Here is a 22,829-nt window from a genome sequence, read left to right on the forward strand (position 1 = left end):
TAATGTCCAGAGTTGGTTCTGTGCCGAGTGCTAGATTCAGAAATCAATAACTCGGACAGAGTTCAAGCTCCTAATTAGAACCAGAATTAGACCACTAGCATCTACTTAATGGATAAAGTCACAAAATCACTGAAGGGCTCAGATGGAAGGAAGTTGGAGATCGTAGTAGATTTTCAATATAACACCAGCTCTTTCCCCCTCCCTATAGCTATACTCTTTGCCCAGTAACTATAGCTTCTTCATATGGGAAATGGGTTGAGCTGTCCTGCCTCTTGACTCTGAGCTCATCTATATCACTTGCTTTGGCCAATGGGATATTAGCACAATGACACAAGCAGAAGCTAGAAATGTGCTTATACATTAGGGATTGTTCTTGCTTCTGCCATTGCCACGAGAATATGCCCACACCAGCTTGCTGGAGGATTAGTCAAGCCAAGTTACCCTGTTCTCATTCTAACCAAGGCTACCCAGGTTAGCCGACAGCCCACTGACCCCCAACATGTGTACAAGCCCAGCCAAGATCAGCAGAACCTCCCACCCAACCTGTAGCTGACTGCAGATGCATGAGCAAACCTAACCAAGCCCAGCCCAGATCAGCTGAACCCTAGAAACTTGTCACTAAATGAATGTTTACTGTATGTGCCACTAAGGTTTGTGGTCTTTGCTACCTCACCTTATTATGGCAATAGACAACTGAATATAGACATTATCTGGCTTCACCCAATCACATTATTAAGGTTGAAACTAAGGAAACTGTAGTGGACACTGTGGTGTGCTGTCCAGATGCTACCTTCAGAACTAAGGTTGCTGTCAATATAAGCAGCTAGATCTCTGACAATTGATCTACTTAGAAGGGAGCCACCTTTCCCCATGTCACACCCCTATCATGGGACAGCTCACATTCAATAATTAATGTAGTAGAAGAGGGGATAGATATAAAAGCTATCCCCTTTGTCTCAAAGTGGACAATTTGGAAGTTCCAACTCTATTGCAGCTCAAATTTTCCCTGTCTAGTCTTGTATCCCTCACCCCTCATAAGTATTGTTTCTGTGTTAACTGCCTGCGGGCAAAATTCAGAGTCTCAGAATCTGTTTCTCAGAAAACCCAATCTGTCACAGACCCTGAGAGGAGGAGTGACTTGCTCAAGTTCACATTGCAGGTTAATGATAGAGTGAGGTTAGGACTCAGGTGACATTACCTCACTCCCACCCAGTGTTCTCTCTGCTATGCCAAAATGCCTCACACTCAAGGGTAGGAAGGACCCAGGACCAAGATTAAAGGCAAACTTTGCTTTACTAGTATATGGCAAGAAACCAATTTCAAAGCCTGTTTTCTTTCAACCAAAATATTTTCTGAAATATTTCAACCAAACATTAGAAATAAAACATTTTGCACTCCCAGATTACAGGAATATCTACATGTTTGTGCTGAGTAGGAGAATCCGCCAAAGCAAAACAATGAAAGTCCTAATCAACACTGGATCAGACTAGGGTGGTGGCAACTCTACAGCAGGACAGAGTCCACTCTAGGCCAGTATGTGTGAAGCTACATCCTGTCTCAGCTCCTGCTCCTGCCACCGGTCTTTCCTGAGCTCTGCATTCTATCTAAATCAGGGCTCAGTGTTGAGTTTCTCTTTAGTCTGGAAAAGCAACATAGACTTGGCAGGTTCTTGTTAAATTTATCCAAACTCTGTTTAAGCTCACTAATGATTGTAAGGATTACAGGGCTTAGAAAGAAAAATTATTTAAAAAAAAATTATTATTATTATTATTGAGATGGAGTCTTGCTCTGTCACCCAGGCTGGAGTGCAGTGGTGCAATCTTGGCTCACTGCAACCTCTGCCTCTGTGGTTCAAGTGATCCTTCCACCTCAACCTCCTGAGTAGCTGGGATTACAGGCATGTGCCACCATGCCCAGCTATTTTTTTTTTTTTTTTTTTTTTGTATTTTTAGTAGAGACAGGGTTTCACCATGTTGACCAGGCTGGTCTCACACTCTTGACCTCAAGTGATTCGCCCACCTTAGCCTTCCAAAATGCTGGGATTATAGGCGTGAGCTACCACACCCAGCCAGAAGAAAAAAGTCTTTAGGAAACATTCTCTAAACTGTCTACATGCTCCTGATCCAGCTGAAATGCTTCATAGATTTAAGCCCATTTGCTGGGATTTGGACTTAAGATTATTGAGGTGAGGGATTCCCAGGGAAGGTGAACTCTGTTATGTGCCGATAAGGTCTGGCCCTAGAAGTGGGACACTTGCCTAGAGTGCTATTCTTTAAAAATTCCAACCCCAAACATCAGCAGTCAAATTCAGGTGGTACTAAATTTCTTCATGTATTTGTCCTTTCGTGACTAATTATAGACAGCAATGACACTGCAGAAAATTCAGCTTCAGTTATAACATATTAAACACCAAATGTGTGCTAGGCATTATGCTTAAAGCTTCCATCTGTAACTGCTTTCCTTGTGACATCCATGGATTCTCCTACTCCAACCCTCTCTTGCCTAAGTTCAGGCAATTCCACTAATGCCTAGACTACTTTAGCCTCTCTCATTGCTTCAAAAGTTCCCAATCTCTTCTAGCAGTTTGTAAAAGTACGATCCACTATCCACCTTCATCACAATCGCCAGGAGTGCTTGTTAAAATTACAATTCTTGGATCCAGATCAATTGACTCAGAATTACTGGTGGTGAAGCCCAGGAATCTGCATTTAAAAAATTTCCTGGGTAGTTGTTATGCACTCTAAAGACAAAGAGCTACTGTCCCAGAGGAGAAAATCTAAATCCTTGTCATAGCATACAAGATCATTATGGCATTATAAACATATCTATTAACTCTTCCTCCATACATTATGCTCCAGCCCTCTATTTTCAGTCTGTAGAAATGTGCCATCTCTTCCTGGAATGCTATCCACGTGAGTACTTCTTATTGTCTGTGAAACCTGTCTTTACCTCACTTGTGCACTCAACATTTTGGCATTCTTCTGTAATAATGCTAATCACCTTGCATTGCAACCAATTGTTTACATATCTGTCTTCCCCCTAGATATGAGTAATTCAACAATAGAGACTGAGTTTTGGTCACCTTTTATATCCTTTCAGCCTGGCACAGTTCCTAGCATACAACCCCGGCATTCAGTAAAGATTTGGTAATCACTTGAACTCTCCCATAAGAAGGATATCATATGAAAAAGACAGTAATAAGGTATAGATAAGGTGAGTGATTCTGGGACTGTGTAGAAAACCCACCATAAAACCTTCACACTTTCCTTTGATCTTGTGAACCCACAACACAGTCTAATGTAATTTGGGAAAACACATTCATATATATTTTTTTCTAAAACTGGTTTTGCATGCATTAGGTCTTTTAAATAAAACATATTTGTAAGGCATTTAAAATATAACTATTCTTTTCAAGAAGTCAGTAGGGGGCCCAAACTCTCTTGGTTGTGCTTCACAAAAGCCAGGTGGTAGATGCCAGCAGAAGCTAAATTCCTTTTATTCTCAAGAACATTGCCAGGAGTGCTGAGCAGTCCATGGCAGGTTATTTCAGTTAGGATAACCTTGGCCTCCAGCTTGGAACTTACTTCCTTTTGATTGGAAATAGGTAAGTTTAAATTACTTTGCAATTGATCTGCTTACTCCTCTTTTACTCTATGAGTGGGTCATTTTCCTATCTACTACCCCACTGTGAGATGAGTGACCTGATTAAATTGATAGGTGGGACTACCCTGGCCATTCCTGATCACTTGTTCTCTAGAAAGAGCAACTTGTCTTATTAATAAATAGTATGTCCTGTCCAAGTGATTTGCTGTCCTACAGATTGACTCCATCAAATCTTAAAGTTATAAATATATTTGAAAAATATATTCAGAAATATTTAGTGACTTCACATGGTTTACATATAAAGTTTGAATTCTTTGTCTTGGTAATAGAAACCTAATTTCAGGTGCCAAACTACATTTCTATCCCTCTCTTCACCTCTTATCCTCTACCCAGCCTTGTGCTCTAGATCAAACCTAATAGCAAATCAGAATCAGCTGAGCAACATTTTAAACTATAGATTCTTGGACCTCATTCCTAAACAAATGAGTCATTATCTTGGAGTAGAAAGAGGAGGTGGGAGTCTGAATTTTTTTCCAATATATATACAGTACCTATGCATTGAGAGGAAAAAGATGACAACTCAGTAGAAAAATGGGCAAACAACACTAAAAAGGAAATATAAATGCTCCCCGAGCATGAAAAGGTGTTCAATCATACTCACAAAATGAGAAATGCAAATCAATACTACCCTATACTGATACCATTTTTCACATATTACACTGGTCAAAAGCATCCAAAAGTTTGATCACACACATTAATTGGAGAGGTCTGGGGAAATAGACACATTTAAACATTGCTATTGGAGTTGCAACATGATTCACCTTGTATGGAAAGAAATCAGGAAGTATCCACTCAGACTACATTTTCTATTTAGTCTAACAATCCTGTTTCTTAGACTCTATTGGAAAGATGCACAAACAATTTCACAATTTAATCGTAACCTTGTTCATATATAGCTCTATGTATGTGTGATATACGTATAAGAACTATTGAAAATAGTCCAAGTGTCCATGGACAAAATGTTTAAACTATGAGAGAATCTCACAATTTTTTGATAAGAAATGGGGAAGATTGCTATATACTCATAAAGAAAGATCTCCTAGAAATATTTTAAGTGAAAAAAGCAAGGTGTGGAACAGTATATATAATATGCTATATTTTGTATAAAAAGAAAAAATATATAGGTATTTATTTGTATTTGTCTAAAAAAGCACTAAATGAATAAATAAGGAATTACAAAAATGATTACCTGTGGGTGCAGGGAGTAGCAGGGTAAAGAGGTCAGGAAGGATACAAGACTTGTCTGTGTACACCTTTTTATATAGCTTTGACTTTGAAAATTAAAAAGAAGTATTTCTTTGACAAATTAAAAACAAAAATACCTTGATAGAGTCATTACCCTATCAAAAAAAAAAAAACTACTCATTTTTCAAGGTCCCTCCATTAAATCAACCTACTTTTCAAAATTCTCTGATATTTTCAATACCTTATCTGATGACTACAACTGGAAGAGCCAATCCCTCCACTACATTCTTCAAACACTTGTTTTGTACATTTGACATATCAGGCACTTTTCCCCCTTGGAATGTCAGGGATTGGTCTTGACACTGATATGCTTGATGTTGGAGGCAGCAAGGGCAGTGGACTAAGAAGACTGAGTAGGTTAGGAGACAGGCTCTCTAGTCTCTAGGGCACAGAATGATTGATAAGTAAAGACTTATCAAAGCAGAGGGGGACACACAGCCACTGTGTGGAAGTCTGAGCACTCATCCAGCCTCTCCTCCCAGCTCAGTGTTGCAGGGTCTAGAGAAGGCAGCTGCCAGGCACTGTCACCACTGATGAAAGGAGAAGTTGGGGACAAAGGGTCTATTTTTCAGGACTGCCCCAGAGGCAAAGCAGCATTTTTGAATTGTTGTGGATCCTGATGACTGTGAGGCTTCTCCAGAAAGAACAATTCTCTTCAACAGGATCAGACAGAAAGGGTATTTTAGACTGATTTGTATACCATCATTCTCATTTTGTTTATTTATCGATTTATTTATCTATTTGTTTTGAGACAGAGTCTCACTTTGTCAGCCAGGTTAGAGTGTACTGGCATAATCTTGGCTCACTGCAACCTCTGCCTCCCAGGTTCAAGCAATTCTCCTGCCTCAAACCCCCAAATAGCTGGAATTACAGGCATCTGCCACCATGCCCAGCTAATTTTTGTATTTTTAGTAGAGATGGGATTTCACCATATTGGCCAGGCTGGTCCCAAACTTCTGGCCTCATGTGATCAGCCCACGTCGGCCTCCCAAAGTATTGGGATTACAAGCATGAGCCACTGCACCCAGCCTACCATTCTCATTTTAAAAATTGACTTATGAAGTCATTAGATAGTAAGAAATCAACATTTTCTCTCTCCTTGTTGCCATATTCCACCTCTATGAACTTTGCCACCTCTCTTGATTACCCCACATGCAATATACTTTGTGCTGACAAAACCAGATAGGCACTGGAATTTGCTCAAGCATAAATAACTTTATTTACATGAAAGCCTAAAATCTTAAGGTAAGTTTCTTGGCATTCATAGGTTCATCAGTGATGTCCAAATACTTTTAGCAAGATGGACCAGCTGGTGAGTACAGCCCACACTGTAGTTGGATGTGTGCCCCTGCTTTCAAGGCCCAGTACAAGTCTGGAATAGTAGGCAGAGCGTGATTTATTTTTAAGGAAAAGTAAGGCCATCTAATAGATTTCCAGCAAAAGTCAGTCAAGGCTGGAGTTTTTTGGTTCACTGAGCCCATGGCTCATGCAATTCTTTTTTTCCCATGGCTGACTCCCAGTCTTGGCTGAAAGTGCTACAGCCTTTCCCATAAGGGTAACCTGGGACATGACACAGGGAAAGAGAGGCCTTCCAAGAATTAGATGCGAAATAAAACAAAAGATCTCCCACCCCAAAATCAGGTCCAGGCTACCATTCAGTGAGGAAAATGCCCAAATCATAATACCTGATTTCCAATAAGGCAGAAAAAAAAAAAAAAAAGACCTGCAGCCCCTCTACAGTTCATATTCAATCCAGATGTCTAGAAAACAGTAGGATTATGCTAAAAAGTTGCCAAGGCAGTACCAGATGCTTATAATGGGACTATATAGAAGTTGAGGTGGAAGATGTAATGATTTTTCCAAACTTCTCTGAAATAAGGAATGAGAACACTTTGTGAAAGGGTTGGTAGGTAACACATTTGACACTGGGAATACCTGGTTTGTGAGGGCTTTCATCACTATCCAGCACCAGTCTTTGTGCTGGATTGAATACTTACTTCCTTTCTGGACATCTGGAGTGTAATTAAGCTCACTGCCCTCATGTTATTATTTGAAAAATCCAGGAAACAAATGGTTGAATCCTAGTTAGCCAATAAATACGTGGCTTTGTAATATTAGTCTCTTGGGCTTCAGTTTTATCACCAAGAATAATAATGCAGCCTGATCTGGATGAGCTGTTGTGAGGGTTCGTGTGTCAACATTCTGTAATCAGCACAAAGCAGTAACAAGTATTTTGCCATTATAGGTGCTCTAATGACAAGTGTGACAGCTCATTGATCTCCAGATGACTACCAGATCAAATGGTGATGCAGAGGATGACCACATAATAGTGCCTATTACCTGACCGGCATTTCTGTATACTATCTTATTTAATCCTGTGAAATAGATATGATTATCTTCTAAACTAAGACTTAGGAGTAGCTTGCCCAAGGTCACACAACAAGTAAATTGTGACTCTGGATTTAAATCTGTCTGTCTCCAGAATTCACTTTGTGTCTTTTGTTTGTATGATCATTATTGTTGTTTTGGTTAAGAAAATTCCTTTTTTGCTTGTTCTCCCCCTAAATTATACACACAATACAGGATAAATGTCCAAAAATAAATCATCAATCCACAATAATTTACGATGGGACATTGGAAAAGATGCTATTTATTTTTCTTTTGTAGCCACCTCAGAGGAAGGTGGGCTATTTAAAGTAGAGAATGCATAACTGATACTTTACCCTGAATCAGCTCTAGAGATCTGCTGTACAATATTGTACCTATAGTTATCAATACTGTATTGTGCACTTAAAAATGTATTAAGAGGGAAGATTTCACATTAAGTGTACTTACCACAATAAAAAAATATGATTTAGAAAGCTAGACCATATTCAAATCAAGTTGACATTATCGTGACATAGTACAACTGGTATGTCTTCAATTACACCAAGATGGTATGTCAGAAAAATCTGTGCGATAATGTTATGTGTATTGAAGTTAAATGTTGACTAACAAATAATTAGTTATATATTACTAGATATATTTTATATTCTTTCAGGTGCTTTTAGATGAAATACATTTTACAGAAACTGCAGAATATGCAAACAATGGAATATGAAGGATTACTCTAAGGGTTTTTTTTTTGTAGTTAAACCATAAACAACAACAAAACAGTAGAAAATGCATATAAGTAAAAAAGCTTTTTAAAAAATAAAGCCGTAGAGATGCAATAATTATAAAATAAACTGGGTGGGTCATATTTTGGGCTTCTGACTATGAGGCTTAACTAATCACAGTAAATCTTGCAACGTTCCCAGGAGAACTGCAATGAGTTAGATCTCAGCTGCCCAACACTGGGCTGTACGCCTCATGAGTCTCACATGCACCATTCATATGTAAAATTGCGAAAACTCTAAATTCAGCCAAATTCTTCTACTCTCCAAAAGGACTTGGGTGCAGTTCAGTCCATATTTTCAGTGACTTTTCATTTATCTTAACAGCTTCTCTCAGTTCTGGTTAATTCCTTCCTCAGGCTTGCCAGAGTCAAGTACTTCCGAGAGTCTGGCAAGTCCCATCTGTGATGAGTCACCTGCAGCAGAGAGTCTGCAGGAAGATCAGATGGGGCTGCTCACAGGCAAGAAGACTCAGTACCCAGAAAAAGTGTCTGAATGCCTCTCTGATTCTCTCCCACACTGTATTACTTTTCCCATTTTCTTCCACCTTACTGACTTTCAGACAATAGAGTGTTTGCGTGTTTTTCTTTTTTACAATGCTGAAAACGAACCGGAACCATCCTGGAATGGCTATTTAAATAAGCAGGCAAACTGACCTGTGTTATCACAACCAAAGAGCCCTCTGAACATCTGCATTTTCTTTTGGATCCCCCATGTACCTCTCCCATAAAGTTTGTCCCACCTTAGATATGAGAAAAACAATAATATAATTAAAATGTTTAAGAGAACCTAGCTGAAAGTGGTCGATTTTCATGGTGCTGTTGTTGGCAGGGCCGAAGATGGTGATCACAGAGATCTTCCTGGTGGCCATCTTGCAGAAACTTTCCAGATATTCATCACGTTGTTGCACATACATATTGTTCTCAGCCTTGGGAGCAGTGATCAGCTGGAGGTGGGTGAAGACAAACAAATACTAATTTATAGTGATAGTTTCACAGTGGGGCAAAACCCAAAGAGATGATTTGGAAGAGAGGGCTGGTAGTGACTGCATCTAAGCTACAGATATTCTGCTGAACAGTTAGCATAATTAGGGCCAAAAAGGGCCATTTGAAAAGGCCTCTTTTTGTCTCCAAGACAGCTTAGAGTTTTCTACTCACTTCCATTATTTACCTCCATTGCTAGTCTCCATGTGTCTCAGTTTTCTTATTTGTGAACTCTGCAAAGGAATACTTATTTTGCAAGGCTGCTGTGAACATTACATGAATACTTGGCATGCAATAATTGTTCAATAAATGTTATTTTCCTTCCCTAATTTTGATCTTCATTATTCTCACTGGCTGATTAGATATTGATTCATTCAGTGGTTACTACTATTACTCACATTTCACAGGGTTAAGAGAGTTTCATAGCCAGGCCCTGGGCACTATGAAACATTCTGTGATTTAGAACTTTTATTAGAAAACCTTGCAGAAAGGTTTTATGATGACTTTTAGGCCTACGTTTTGTCACACAGAATATATTCATTGTCACATTCAGCCTGCACAGAGTTGGTGGTGTTTGTCTTTTGATATTGCAGTTTTCCAACAGGATGTTTTTTACTCTAAGTTTAACATTCTCTTTAGTTCAGACCTGGTATTTTTCACCTAGCCCTCTGTCTTTCATCCTCATTCTGTGACCCCTGCCTTCTGGGGAGAAAAAAGAGGAAAGACAAAGCAATCAAAAGAAATACTTTAGTCACCAGAAATCTGAGAAAATGTAATTTATTTTGGATACAGTAAGGATAACCCTATTTTTAAGAGGTCCTCTTGAATCTTTTCTCTGAGAACGTCTCACTATTTTTTATCTAACCTAATACAAAAGCTTCTCTACTCTCTTGATTAATTTAGCTGCCCTTCCCTGAGCCTTCTCCAATTTTACCAGGTCTTCTTGAGCTGAAGCTAGAACTCTGTTCCACATTCCACAAGCTAGTGGGCATAGTGCTGCTTACCTTGGAGGTGGGAGGATGTGAAATTTTATTGTGATGATGACCAGGTCTTTGTTGAGATCCTTGATCCCAAATAGATCACCAGGCTGATGTCTGCAATGAACGCTGTCTATTTGCTCTTTGTTGCACCATCACTAAGCTCAGAAGCAAACCTCTATAAGTCATTTTTCTGTAAAAAACTTTTTGCATTTGACTAAATACAAATTTATCAGCCAATTTTCTTGCATTTGACTACATTCAAATGTATCAACCAATTTTCTATTTATCCACGTAACCTTATAAACTATTTCCAATATTTACGACTATTAGCTTGGCATTTTTCAGAGCGCAAATCACCAGGCTGTGTACCTCTTCCAAATATTTTATCAAAAATGATTAATAAATCTGGTCTCAGCTTGATCCTGCTGCTTATTTTTCTCTATCAAAGATGTCTGTATTGCTACCTGCAGGCCTTCCCTTCTAAGAATTCTCCCTGCATAACAAAATACTCTCCCTCAAGGAAATTAAATGTGTTCAATAGCCTTTGAATGGAACGTTAACAAAGGTTTTCTGGGATGAAGTTTTTGTTTTGTTTTGTTTTTCAGATCATAATTAATTTTAAATAGACATGCTTTAGTTTATTTTTCATGTGTTTCTATGCCTGCTCATATGGACATTCTGGGTAGGAAATGTTTGTTTTAGGAACATAATTTTTCAAGGGGAAAAACAAAATTTCTCCAAATTTATTCATTGATTCACATTAGCCTTAAAACAAGATTTAAGGCAGCTATAAAAAGATGTGGTGATGATATTTTTAGTTGCTTGGTTTGTTTTTAATTAGCTTTATGGCATCTGAAAATATTTCTTCAGATCTTGATGGGAGCGCAGATACCGAAGTTTTATTTTAAGTTGGTATATTTTAGGTCTTTTTTTCTGACTGTTTTGTGCTCAAAAACACACTATTCCGAAATAAATAAAATGAATGTTTAAGTAAAAACACAAAACAGTAAAAACAAAGGTAAGAGAAAGGGACTTACTGTTCATGGTTTTGGACTCCCTGTTCTAAATTAAGGATAAGCCATATTTAGAATATATTTAGAGGAGTTTCTAGGGCAAAGCTGCTTAGATGTTAGATGACAGAAAATTACCTGTTTCTGTAACTTCAAATTCATACATAGATTCCATTTCATTCATACCATACTTTGCCATAGACCCTTACAATCCGTGGACAGATCATGGTATGACAGGATTTTAAGAGTCCTCAACCCTCCTCTAGTCTTCTCCCCCTTGTGTATATTAAGAATATCAGACAGTATGTAATCACACAGAACCTTATCCTCCCCTGTGTGGTAGGTTCTCTCACATAGCTCTATACATAGTGGCATGAGGCCACAGATACCCAGTGGGAATTTCATTTAAATAAATTAGTGCCTCTGATGTTTATTTTCACTGCAGACCCTTTGCCCAAGAATGCCTTTAACCACCAGTGGGGTGACATTCGTTTTGCAGGACTCATTCCCTAACTTCTGGCCCTCCACGTTTTGGCCCCGGGCTCTCTTTTGCTAATGTCCTCCTATACCTCCCTTACCTGACCTCTTTACCCCCTAGAGCCAGACCCAGTCTAAATTAGGAAATGAAAGGAATCTTGGGCAGAGAGGCACAGACAAAGAATAATTGCAGTCAAAGTCAGGGGGCTGTCATTTCGGTCCTAGTTCAGCTCCCAGCTAGCTTGTAGCCTAAATAAATCCACTTAATCTTCTGAAGCTCAGCATTGTCATTGTTACAGTGAAACAACTTTCCTGCCAACCCATCACATTGTGAGATCTGAGCAAAAGTAAATATATCTGTATATCTTTATAAGAACATAACATGAACTTATTACAGATTGATTTATTCTTAATAAACAAATAAGTGTCCCCCAAGCACATACAGGTATGTCGCCTCTGAATAATTCACCCACAGTCCTTCCTCTGTCTTTGCCCAAGTCACTCCTCCTACCCCAGAAACCTGCCCCCTCCCTTCTCTAAATCTGATTCTTTCTTTCAATGCATTATCCTCCTTAAAGTCTTTTCTAGCATGCAGGGATCACTTCCTCCTTTTAATTACTGTTCTTATTGTCTGCCTCGCCCACTTGGAATTTAAGCATTTCCTTCATCTACTACATAACTGTCACATCTTCCCAGGCAGAATGTAAGTTCCTCAGACTCTATTACTGTCCTGCAGATGGTGGGGGCATAAATGCTGGTCAACACTCCTCAGGTTATGTAGATCACCCCAGTCAGAGAAGAGGAGAGGGACTCAGGAACAAAGGGGTCCCCTGGTTGTTGTGAATGTCTAGGTGCAGGCTACAACTTTACCAGTTGGTAAAAATACTCTCCCTTACATTTAATCTGCTCCTCAAGTTTGCAACAGAGAAAATAGAGAAGACTGACCATCTGAACCCATTTCAGGGACTCTTTCCCTATGTTTTGACATCTCCATCCCTTTCACTTTCTAGTTGGGCAGTATTTTAGACAGTGTTTAAAATGAGAACCATTTCCAGTCCCCTCTTCCTAAAAAGAGCTGCTTAGAGCTCCTCAGTAAACACTATTTTCTGTCACTTGGCCTCTTTCCAGTTTGATAGCAATAAATCAGGGCATGTATCATGAATTTAAACCTGTGTTGTATTTCTTTTTCATGGCTTCTGTTCCAACTGGTGTGTTGGCTCAATGAGCCTCAGAGGATAAGGAAGCCTGTTTGCATAAGTAAAGAGAGCAAACAGCAAAGGAAAAAAGCTAGAGGGAAGATATTTTAAGTCTCAGATTATTCAAAACACTGTGTTAGGCTCAAAACGTTAGATTTTTTTTTTTTTTACAGGATTCTGAAAAATAACTTTCAAGCTAATAGTCTGACTTAGTACAGCAGGAAACCTTAAATTCTTTCCTAAAATTAAACCAAATAAGTAGATGGTTGTCCCAATACAAAGATGTCTGAAGTTAAGTTGGAAATATTAACCCACTTGAATTACAGGAGATTCAGTCACCAAAGAATTCTTAAACTTGCACTTGAATTCATTCAATTCAGCATTTGAGGTCCCTTGTTAATTGACAAGTGAATAGATCTCAGAGTGCAGAATGATGGCTTGTCAGCTATACTCCCCATAGTACAATGTTTTGGTGATAAGCTTACCTATACTCTCACTATCATCAACCTCAAACTGACACCAAGCAGTTTGAAGGATTAGGTTAACTGGTATCCAATCTATTGTTTTTGACTGACTGGAAAGCCCGAGAATTGAGTGCAGAGGACTAGCTGTGTATTAAAGGCAGAAACTCCACATTTGTGCTTAGCAATCCTTTACCACTTATCTGGGTGACTCAAGGTTGAAAATGAATTTTTAAATTTATTTGTATTCATATGTATTAATTTTTTAAATTCATATTTATTAACTGGCAAGATCATTCCTCAGTTTCCCCTTCACTTTATGGCATATCCCACAGGAAGTTCATACCCAAAAGAATTCAGAAAGGGAGATTGGCCTGAATTTGAGCTTTCAACTCAAACAGATCTGAATTCTAATTCTGACTTTACCACATATTAGCTATATATCTTGGGTAACTTCAGGTTCTGTTTTCTCATGTGTAGAAAGGGGTAAATAAATCATTCCTTGAGGGATTGTTTTGAGAATTAAACCACAGAGTCTCAGCAAAGTACTTTGCAGGATGTGCCCTTCTTCATCAACAGGTTTAGAGGCAGGAAGTTTGAAAGACTGAACACTAATCTAAAGATAGGACACCTGGCTCCACCTGCAGCTCCTGTGAAGGCCTATAGGAAGCCATCCACCTGTGACCTACAGCATTGCTGTCAGTGTTTCTGTAATTGTTAAGTAGCAGTTATGTGATATGTCCACATCTAAAGAATGGTATAAATAAAGACAAAGCACTAAGGGTTTACAATAAATGGCAGTTAAGTACCAGGTTACTGAAAAGCTGAGAAGATGAGCTAAAAGTCCTGCACAATTTCTTGGAATGTAAACCTGCTTTCAGTTTGAGTATACTGGCTTCAGTTAAGGCCAGTTGGAGGTAGTTGTTCTCAGCCATACTTAAACAGCTTGAGAGCGCTAAGCCTTAATGAATAGTAATTGAATCACTGAGCTTCCTGAGTAACATTAGCCAAGTTTGATGGGAAAAGTGAGTGGAAAGGGCTAAATGGCCCCGACAATGTTTTTCACCCATTGGTCTACTCTCTGGTGAAAAATTCTTTTCTCTCCATCTTTTGCTTTGGTATCATGTCTATTTCATTTGGTCTTTTCTAATCCATTCTTACTTTAGACATCATTAGCTCTGCAGAAGATACATTTCTGATATGATCATCAGCTGGGCGCACATAGGATCAAAAGTCTGAAAAGCCTTCTGTTAGTATTTTCTTTCTAATAACAAACTTGGTTCTCTCACTAGCCCAAAGAACCAACACTGCCAGGAGCAATTCCAGCTGGTTTCTGTTTTGCCTCACATGACATCAGCAGAAGCTGTCATTTGAGTTTCATTTGCTAGAAATTTATAAGCAGGGATACTGTTAAAAGCAGGATTGGCCCAGCTGGGCTTTCAGATCTCTGACTAAGAGAGTGGGGAGAAGGAGGGAGAAATGAAAAGTATGACTAATATCAGGGATACACTGTGAAAACCCCCTTTTTTGACTCACAAGCTAGCGGCAATGGGAAATATTTGCCAGATGGGTGCACAATTACAATCCTGACATTTTACCATGATTTTTTTTTTTTTTAACCTGACCATGAGGAATATTTTGCCTGCCCTGTTGGCTAAATGAACAGAGTTGGGTGATGTACTTTAGTGGGCTGGACAAAGTTGTAGGTACTCAAGAGGAGAGCATTGGAGCAAACCACTAATTCTTTCCCATGCCCCAGAGAGAGCAGTTTGCCCCCACAGGCTCCCTAACAGACATTCAAGTATCAGGTAGAGTTTTACTCTGAAATCTGATTTCTTTTTTGTTCTAATGGGAACATTCCCACTTAAATATCCAAGCAACCTGATAACCCAAGTTTATATAGACACATTAAGGCTCTGGTTAGATATTGCACCAATATACAGAAAATATATAACAAAACACACAGAGGCATACACACAAATCCTTAGAATTAACCAGAGCTAGGTTTTGCTCTAATACACAGACCTACTATCAATGTAAACAGCTAAGAGAATTTGGGATATGTCCCACTCATGATAAACATCACAAATAACTTTGCTCTGAGTAATATTTCCAATGCACACTTAAACTTTCTGAAACAACATACGATAAATGGGCACCACAGTTCCTCTGCCCAGATCATTAACCAAAATTTAGTTTAGCTGGGAAAACCTAAAAGATCCTCCAAAAAATGCCTTGAGAAAAGAGTGTCTGTCTCTTTTGGTGGCGGAAATGCAGGGTATGTAGTCACCTTGTGCCTTCAGGAGGATGGATGCTGCCCTCAATGGCATGAGTTGATTCTCTCACCCAGGCATCTGAGAAAATCATTCCTGACTCACATTACCCAACATCAGTTTATTGATCTTTTACTCAGAATTAATGGTAACAATATCCTTTTCCTCCTTGACAGCCTGGAGTAAAAAGCTAGTCTTAAGATCCAGGGGTAGAAATTTTGGAGGGGCAGTAAAAGAGGGAAAGAGAAGACAAGAAGAGGAGAAGGAGCCATTTGCACATCACTGATAAAAACTGTCCTTATATTTGGCTCATTCCTGCCCGAAGCCCTCAGTTGGTGGCAAGTGATGGCCAAAACAGAGAGTTGCTGAGATGAATCTGTGACTTACTCAACACGAGTGGTACAAAGAACTGCAGACCGAAGGCAAGTAGGGACGGCTTGTCTCCTTTTTCACACACTGATGCACAGGCACATGCACATACACATTTTACAGAGCCCCCAGAGAAACTGACATCTAGATTTTAAATTCAGGTGTATCTCTAGAGTACCAGAAATTGAAGCAATTAACCCAGTTCCCCACATTCCACCCTTTGGCTCTTCCTAGTAGTTGGACAGAAATGGGAGAGGTAGGGTTTAAGGGGAGAAGATTCCTGCTAGCTCATTTTAAAAGGATCCATGAGGGTCATACCAACAAAAACTCTTCTCTACTCTCTCAGTCATACCCACTCCCCACCCAGGCTGTCTTACTTTCCTCTTTGAGCACTCCAATGTTGATATAGACCTAATTAGGGAAAGAGGGGACCTCTGCTATTGTCCCATAGACATGATTCTAGTTCCTAAGTCAGACAGACAGAAACCCTTTTACTAAGATGTGACTGAAGTCAATGCACTCCCTTTTAGGAATTTCATCATTCTTTTCATCCTTTGGACTTGGTAAAAGGGAGCTTTGTCCAGAAATATCCCTTGGAAGAGAGTGGTAGAAATGGGGGAAGGGTCCCTACAGGTCTAGAAGAAGCTGACTACAGGTGCTCTCCTGGGCTCATGTGTAGGGTCCCCCAGCCATTGACTTTGTACCACAGGGCCATGATTTGTGTGAGCAGAACTTCGTAGGGCACTAAACCAGAAGGAGCTACTGGCCTGCTGCCCTCTTTTGCCAGACTTCTGAGCTTCTTGACACAGTACAGGTTCAGCCACAGTCTGGCATATAGCAATATGATTTTTACAAAACTAACAAGACAGATGTTAACATGCCCTGCCTCAGCCCATAGAACAATGCCTAGGAGAAGGCTACTTACAAGGAGTCTTCGTTTGCCTTCAAAGGACCCCAGCAGGTCGGCCACTGACTTCTTGGGACTCTGTGTGAAGTGTTTGTTGGTGGGTTTCTGATAGCCATCCTGTTCTGTTTTACCTCCTTTTTTCTTTTTGCTCTTCTCTTTCTCTTGCTTGCTCTTTTTCTCAGACTTCTTCATTTGCTTTTCACTCTTAAGTAACTTGTCTGCGTTCTCATTCTTCATCTTTTTTTTCTTCTCCTTCTCGGGTTTCTCAAGCTTTTCATGCTTTTTAGACTCCTTTGCTTTTTTAAGGGGAACGTTCCCCACCTGCAGCTCCTCCTCCAGCTGAGAGGCAGTAGGCCGGCTGAGGTCATACTTCTCCTCATACTCATTACTAAGAATTTTGTCTTGGGCCTTCTTTTTGGGAGGTTTCTCCTTTGCTGGCTTGGGAGGACCTGGCACCACATTTGGGTCTCGGTGGCCATGTTCCCGCCTGTCCATGCGGTTGTCCCGGAAACGGCCTGGGCCAGCAGCCCTTGTGCTGGGCTCTGAGATGGTGGTGGGAGGGGCATTTGTGAAGCTCTCCAAGCTGGTGGCCTTGCTGGGCCTCCTGGTTGTCTGTGGCCTCTCCCTGTGCTGATCCTTCCGGGATGGAGGGTAAAGATTCTCTGAAACTGAGGGTCCCCTGGCAGTGGTCACCTCAGTGGTTGTAGGGGGCCTGTGGGAGGGTGAGGGGGTCCAGGGCTTCTGCGTGGTGGGAAAGGCAGTGGTGGTCATAGGTCTTGCAGCAACTGTTACCACCCGGGACGTGGACCGAGTCACTGTTGTGGCTGGAGCAGGAGGAAGGGTGGTGGCTCTGGGGGTTGAGGGAGGTTGGGGCAAAGCTGGAGTAGTGGCGTCCAGTTTTCTCAGGACCTTCACCCGACTCTCTCTGGTTGGTGGGACTTGTGCTCTCCTTGGGTCCTCTTTCTTCCTCTCGCTGCCCAGGCTTGGCCTTCCTGCTCCCCCTCCACCGTCATTCCCCTCCGCCACCACCTGGCCCTCTACACCAGAGGCCTTACATTTCTGGACAAAGCCCTTCTGCCTGATCTTCTCGATCCTACGGATGGGGCCTTGATCGATGACCTCGTACATGGCTTCCAGCCTAACGGGATATGGGTAGCGCTCCTCCACCTGCAGCGTCTTCTTCAGCAGCACCATGCCAAACTTGCCCTTCTCCAGCTTCAGGAAGCTCATCAGCTTAGGGATGAGGCTAGGGTCCAGGGGCTGCTCCAGGATCTGGCCCTCGCTGGTGATCCTCCTCACCTTGCCTCCTTCCTCACCTGCCTGGTGGAAGAGCACAATCTGTTGGATGTGCCTCTCCGCCAGCTCACAGTACACATCGTCCTTCAGCAGGCTCATCATGAGGCGATAGTAGCCTTCCGAGGCATGAGGGGCTGAGATGACCCATACTCTGTTCTTCCCTGCAAAGCTGGCAAGGATGTTGGGAGAGCTGGACCCCGAAGGGAAACGCAACATTCTTGACCGAGCTGAGGACCCCTCATCTCTGATCATCTCACGCGGAGAGCCCCTGGCTGCTGGTCTTTGCTCAGGTCTCATGGCGGCCCTATTGATGTCCGAGCGGGCTGGCGGCTCTGTTGGGCGAGCTAGTCTCAACACGGGCACATTCCTCCTTCTCTGGAGAGGCTGAAGGTTTGATTCCTCCAGAGTGGATCTCTCAATTCCGCGAGACCTCCCAGTGTGCCTCAGAAACCGAGCTGGCCTACCGCTGTCCGGAGAAACCAAAGGCACTTTCCGCCCTCCATGGCTGCCTCTAATAGTGGCATGGGGGTGGGGTTCTGATCCACACACTAGCCACATGGCCAACAGCATAGTGAAACGGGGTCCCATTCTCCATGTCATTGTGTAATCCACTTTGCGATGTACGGAGGTCATAAAACAAAGGGGAGGGGGAAAAAAGAAAGAAAATCATTTAACTGGAAACAGAGCTGGTCATTTTCTTTTTCTGTATCTCAGCCAAGGGGAGGGGAAAAGGGTGGTTAGAGAGAAGGAGGGAGGTCAGGAGATGGAAAATGGGATGCGATCCTGTTACCTTCAAGCCCCTATAATTTGTTAGTGTTTAACAGAGACAGTTACATTAAGCAGGAAATCCAATTCAGTTTCCCAGTCAGCATGCTTGCACTGTTTCAACTCATGCTCTGGATGCTCCAAAGAAAATGCAAACTAGCATATTAATTATGACAACATTCACATCTCATTCCTTCAAAATAAGCAACAAAGAAACAAATAAACAGATCAAAGACAGAAAGGATTACACACTTACATGGTAGCTCATAGAGATGGAATGCAGAGGGTTGCAAAAGAAATCAGAAGTTTGGTTCCCAGGACAGTTTCCTAGATGAACTACTTTTCCTCCTAGCCCTCTCTCTCTTTACCGAGGGTGAGCAATACAAAAGGGGTGTGCTGCAGCTCCAGCCTTCAGAGTACCGCCACAGATCCACAGCCTGTCCTGATCTGAGAGCTGAGCCGATGCCTTTTCTTTCTGGCTGTGTCTTTCTACCTTCTGGACAAGTAGGATGAGGTGAAAGGAGCTGTCCTTCTAAGTCTTTGTATCTCCATTTGTCTGCAGTTTCTCCTCGGTCTCTTGTGTCTGTGTGTGCCAGTCCCTTGTGCCGACACAGGACGTCCCTTAAATTCCAGTCCTGGCGATTTCTGAATCTCACTCTTTCCCTCTTTAAAGTTCCAGGATCCTTCTTATCTCCCTTTCCCCCACAGTCTGGCTTAGTCTCTTTGTTTCCGGGCGTAAAAGCACTGGGATTAATATGTTTTCCAGGCTGAGGGAAAACACAGGAATGTGATGTCGAAAAGGGACTTTTTTTTTCTTTCCCTATGCTTCTCTCCTCCCTTTATTTCTCCCTACCTTTTTCCTCCTCTTTTTCTTCTTTCTCTTGCCTGGATTCAGTCCCAGAAATGTTAGGACTACCTCAGTTTTGCTCCAAACCAAACTCAAACAACAGCAGCCACTGGAAATCAAGGAAACTTCACTAAGAATTTAGCAGATCAGCAAAACACCGCCTCCTTCCCATTTTAGCACGTTCAGAGTGGACTCAGTGAGGAGTGAGAGAGCTGTTCTTTGGGGTGGGGGAAAGTTTTTAAACTCCACACATCATCATAAATCACTTTAGAATAGGGTGACTGGTGCCTTAACCCCTTCCAAACCAAGTCATCGGGGTAACTTCTCTTCCAGTCTGTTCTTACACTGTACTTTGGAAGGAGAAAATTCTCAGATTTCTGCATCAGGCTACATGCTTTTCTTAGAGACAGATACTCATTTGGGTCAGGGTGCTTGGCTGTGCAGACACAGACAGTATATATGTATTTATAGTCCCATGTGTATATTTTTATATCTTTCTCCCTGCTTTGTGCTTTTAGTTTGAGGTTGGAAAAGCCCATGGAAAACATGACTAGGTTGTTTTTATTTTATGCTAATTGGGGATCATATTACTGTGTTCTTGGTCCTAGTTTCTCCTCGGCATGGAAGGAAGCTGGTAAAAGGTTAGAAATGCAGGCAATGGCTGCAAGTCGAGATTGCAGTTGACTATTACATCAGGGAACAGGCATTATGATCTCTAGCTTCAAAGCTCTGGCTGCAGATGGTAGACTAAGGGCTCCCTTGGAGGTCCCGAGTGTGTGTATTTGTGTGTGTGTGTGTGTAGTGCAATATTTTCCTCTGCAGAGACTTTAGATGTCTGAAGGGCTTTAGGCAATCCATAGAAGTAGACTTATCAGGTTCCAAAAGAGAGAGTGAGGCAGCTTTGGGCTTCTACCTCCTGAGTCTGCCATAAGGATTCAGTGGAGAAGGAAGGGGCGTCAGGTTACATGGATATTTCTTCCGGCCATGCTGGGCGAGCTGACTCTCCACATCACTATTAACTGCCACCAACAGTGGCAAGCCAGGGTTCTCAGAAACCTCCTTGCCAGCTCAGTCATGCTAATAGCGTCCCTCACTGGATCAAACTTCATCCCTAGTTGTTATGCCTTGATCAGCCCCATCTTGCCCTGGTCACATTTGACTTTTTCACATAAGCTACGAGCATGGAACTGAGAAAGTCCTGTATAGAGGTTAACTATAGAGTTGCCTGGCCACACCTTGAAGTCCCAGGGGTACCAAGAAGGATGGCCAGCCCTGCTGTGGCATTCTCTCAGACACCTGTAAGGATAAAAACAAAAGTGGGCTTCAGGCAGAGACCCTCTGTCCACTGGAGTCATAGATTGCAGCCTTCGTGGTATTCACCTGTTGGGTTGATCAACCTAGCCTTGTGCTAAGTTGGAGGGACCTAGATGTTACTTCCTTTCTCATAACTTTCTAATGCGCCCTACACTATCCTTACTGAGCTTTCTCCCTTCTGTCTTTTCATTTCCTTTTCTGTTCTCTCTGCTTATAACAACTACCATTTATTGAGCATTTTCATGTGAACCTTTGGGCTTAGTATTTTTATGAATTCTTTTATTTAACCCTCACAGTATCCTTAGGAAGTAAATAGAATGATCCTCATTTTATAGATGAGCAAACTGAGGCTTGATGAGTTGAAATAAATTGCCTATTGTCCCACAAAAGGTAAGCAGTAGCTCTGAAATTTGAACCCAGGTTTAGAACAGCCTACAAAGCGTGATGATGCCATCCTGCCTCTCTCTTTAATTTTCTACTCATACCTTCAGTTTTTCCCCTTCCTTCAATTCCTTTTTGCATTTCCCATGTTCATAGAAGAGTTTCATTTATTTGTTCAACCAGAGTACTTACACTTTTAGAGTCCTACTGTCTGGGATAATTGTGTAACTGTACTTTTTGCTTTTCTTAATAGGTCCTTAAAGCCCTTTATTATTTTTCTTGAATAAGTCATGACTTACGCAAACCTCTCCATGATGTGCACAACATTTGTCACCTGTGCACTGGTAAAGCTGAAATACAGCCACTTTAGCAAGCTAGAATTGACCCTGAGGAGCCACCCCAACCCTGAGTTGTGCCTGTCTTCCTAGGACCTCAGGCTTTCTTCCCTCTGTGAGCTTCAGTCACCAGATGGCGCACTAAACACACACACCAGAGAGGACCTAACACTCCACCACCTCCACAACCAACGCCTTCCCCCAGTCTCTTCTCACACACAGATACACACCACACACTGGCAAAGTGGGGCTTCTCATGCTTGTTTTCATCTCAATGCCTGAACACTTGCCTGGAGCTTCAGAAAATCCTCCTGAAGAAGTTTTGGAGGCACGGACCTAATAAGAGCAATGATAAATTCTCATTCATTCATTTCCGGGGAGACCTATAATGATTAATGGCTTGTAATAATTCTCAAATCCAAGTCCGTTATTTAAGAGCTCCATATTTTCTAATTCCCCCATTTAGATCTTTCTATTTTTCTGCAACTGAAGAAAGAAACAATTAACCAATTAGTGCCAGGGGTTGGGGGAAGGCGGTGGGGGTTGGTGATATCTGAAAGGAAGACATTGATGTTGAGTCAGAAAAAAGTAAAAGGAAGAAAATGTTAAAGTAGACTTTAGAAATGCTAATTTGGGAATTAACTGATAGGAAACTACCTGACATTGGTTTTGTAGTAATTTGTGGGGAGGAAAGGAAACAATGTACAAACCAGAACTGCTTTAGAGAAACTAGGGTGGGGATAGTTATTTGATGAAAGCTGGAGTGAATGTAAGAAGGCATCCAAAAAGGAGTGTGCTAACTGGTCAGACCCACACTAATCCAAGACTTCAGCAACCTGGGACCAAGGCTTAGGGTAACAAGCTGTGCCAGGCACGCTAGAGAAACCAGGGTTTCTGTCACATGCCGTTGGTTCTCTTGCACAAAGTAACACTCAGAGATGTTACTGAACTGAATTCTATTGCTCAAAAAAAAAAAGCATTTGCTTAAGAAGAAACAAGAATAAAAAGAAAAGGAAGGAAAAACAACATGCTGTTCAGTGTGGTTTTGGAGGGAAACCACCTCTCCTGCTCTGTGATCAGCAGTATCCCCAGCAAGAAAATTAGCTGAGCCATTTTAACACACCTTTGTGGCAGAGGCACAGACAATACTCACACTGAGGAGGCTGCTATGT

The 22,829-nt window shown here is 41.4% G+C and overlaps 1 protein-coding gene across 3 annotated transcripts in view; it reads right to left on the reverse strand.

The window, feature by feature from the left end:
- Nucleotides 1-21,724, reverse strand: part of CCDC80 (coiled-coil domain containing 80) — a 37,278-nt gene extending 15,554 nt beyond the window's left edge. Inside the window, exons 1-3 of one of the 3 annotated variants that reach the window (XM_054480010.2) lie at nucleotides 19,634-21,724; nucleotides 16,738-18,626; nucleotides 8,853-9,009 (exon numbers count right to left, since the gene is read on the reverse strand). In XM_054480010.2, coding sequence (XP_054335985.1) covers nucleotides 8,853-9,009; nucleotides 16,738-18,615 — 2,035 coding nt within the window. In that variant the 5' untranslated portion in view covers nucleotides 18,616-18,626; nucleotides 19,634-21,724. Of the gene's footprint in view, nucleotides 1-8,852; nucleotides 9,010-16,737; nucleotides 18,649-19,036 lie in introns of those variants that run through there. The other 2 variants (XM_054480009.2, XM_054480008.1) reach the window with 2 other exon arrangements.
- Nucleotides 21,725-22,829: the final 1,105 nt, after the last annotated feature.

The sequence above is a fragment of the Pongo pygmaeus genome, chromosome 2 (genome assembly GCF_028885625.2).
Source record: "Pongo pygmaeus isolate AG05252 chromosome 2, NHGRI_mPonPyg2-v2.0_pri, whole genome shotgun sequence".
Classification (NCBI taxonomy): domain Eukaryota; kingdom Metazoa; phylum Chordata; class Mammalia; order Primates; family Hominidae; genus Pongo; species Pongo pygmaeus.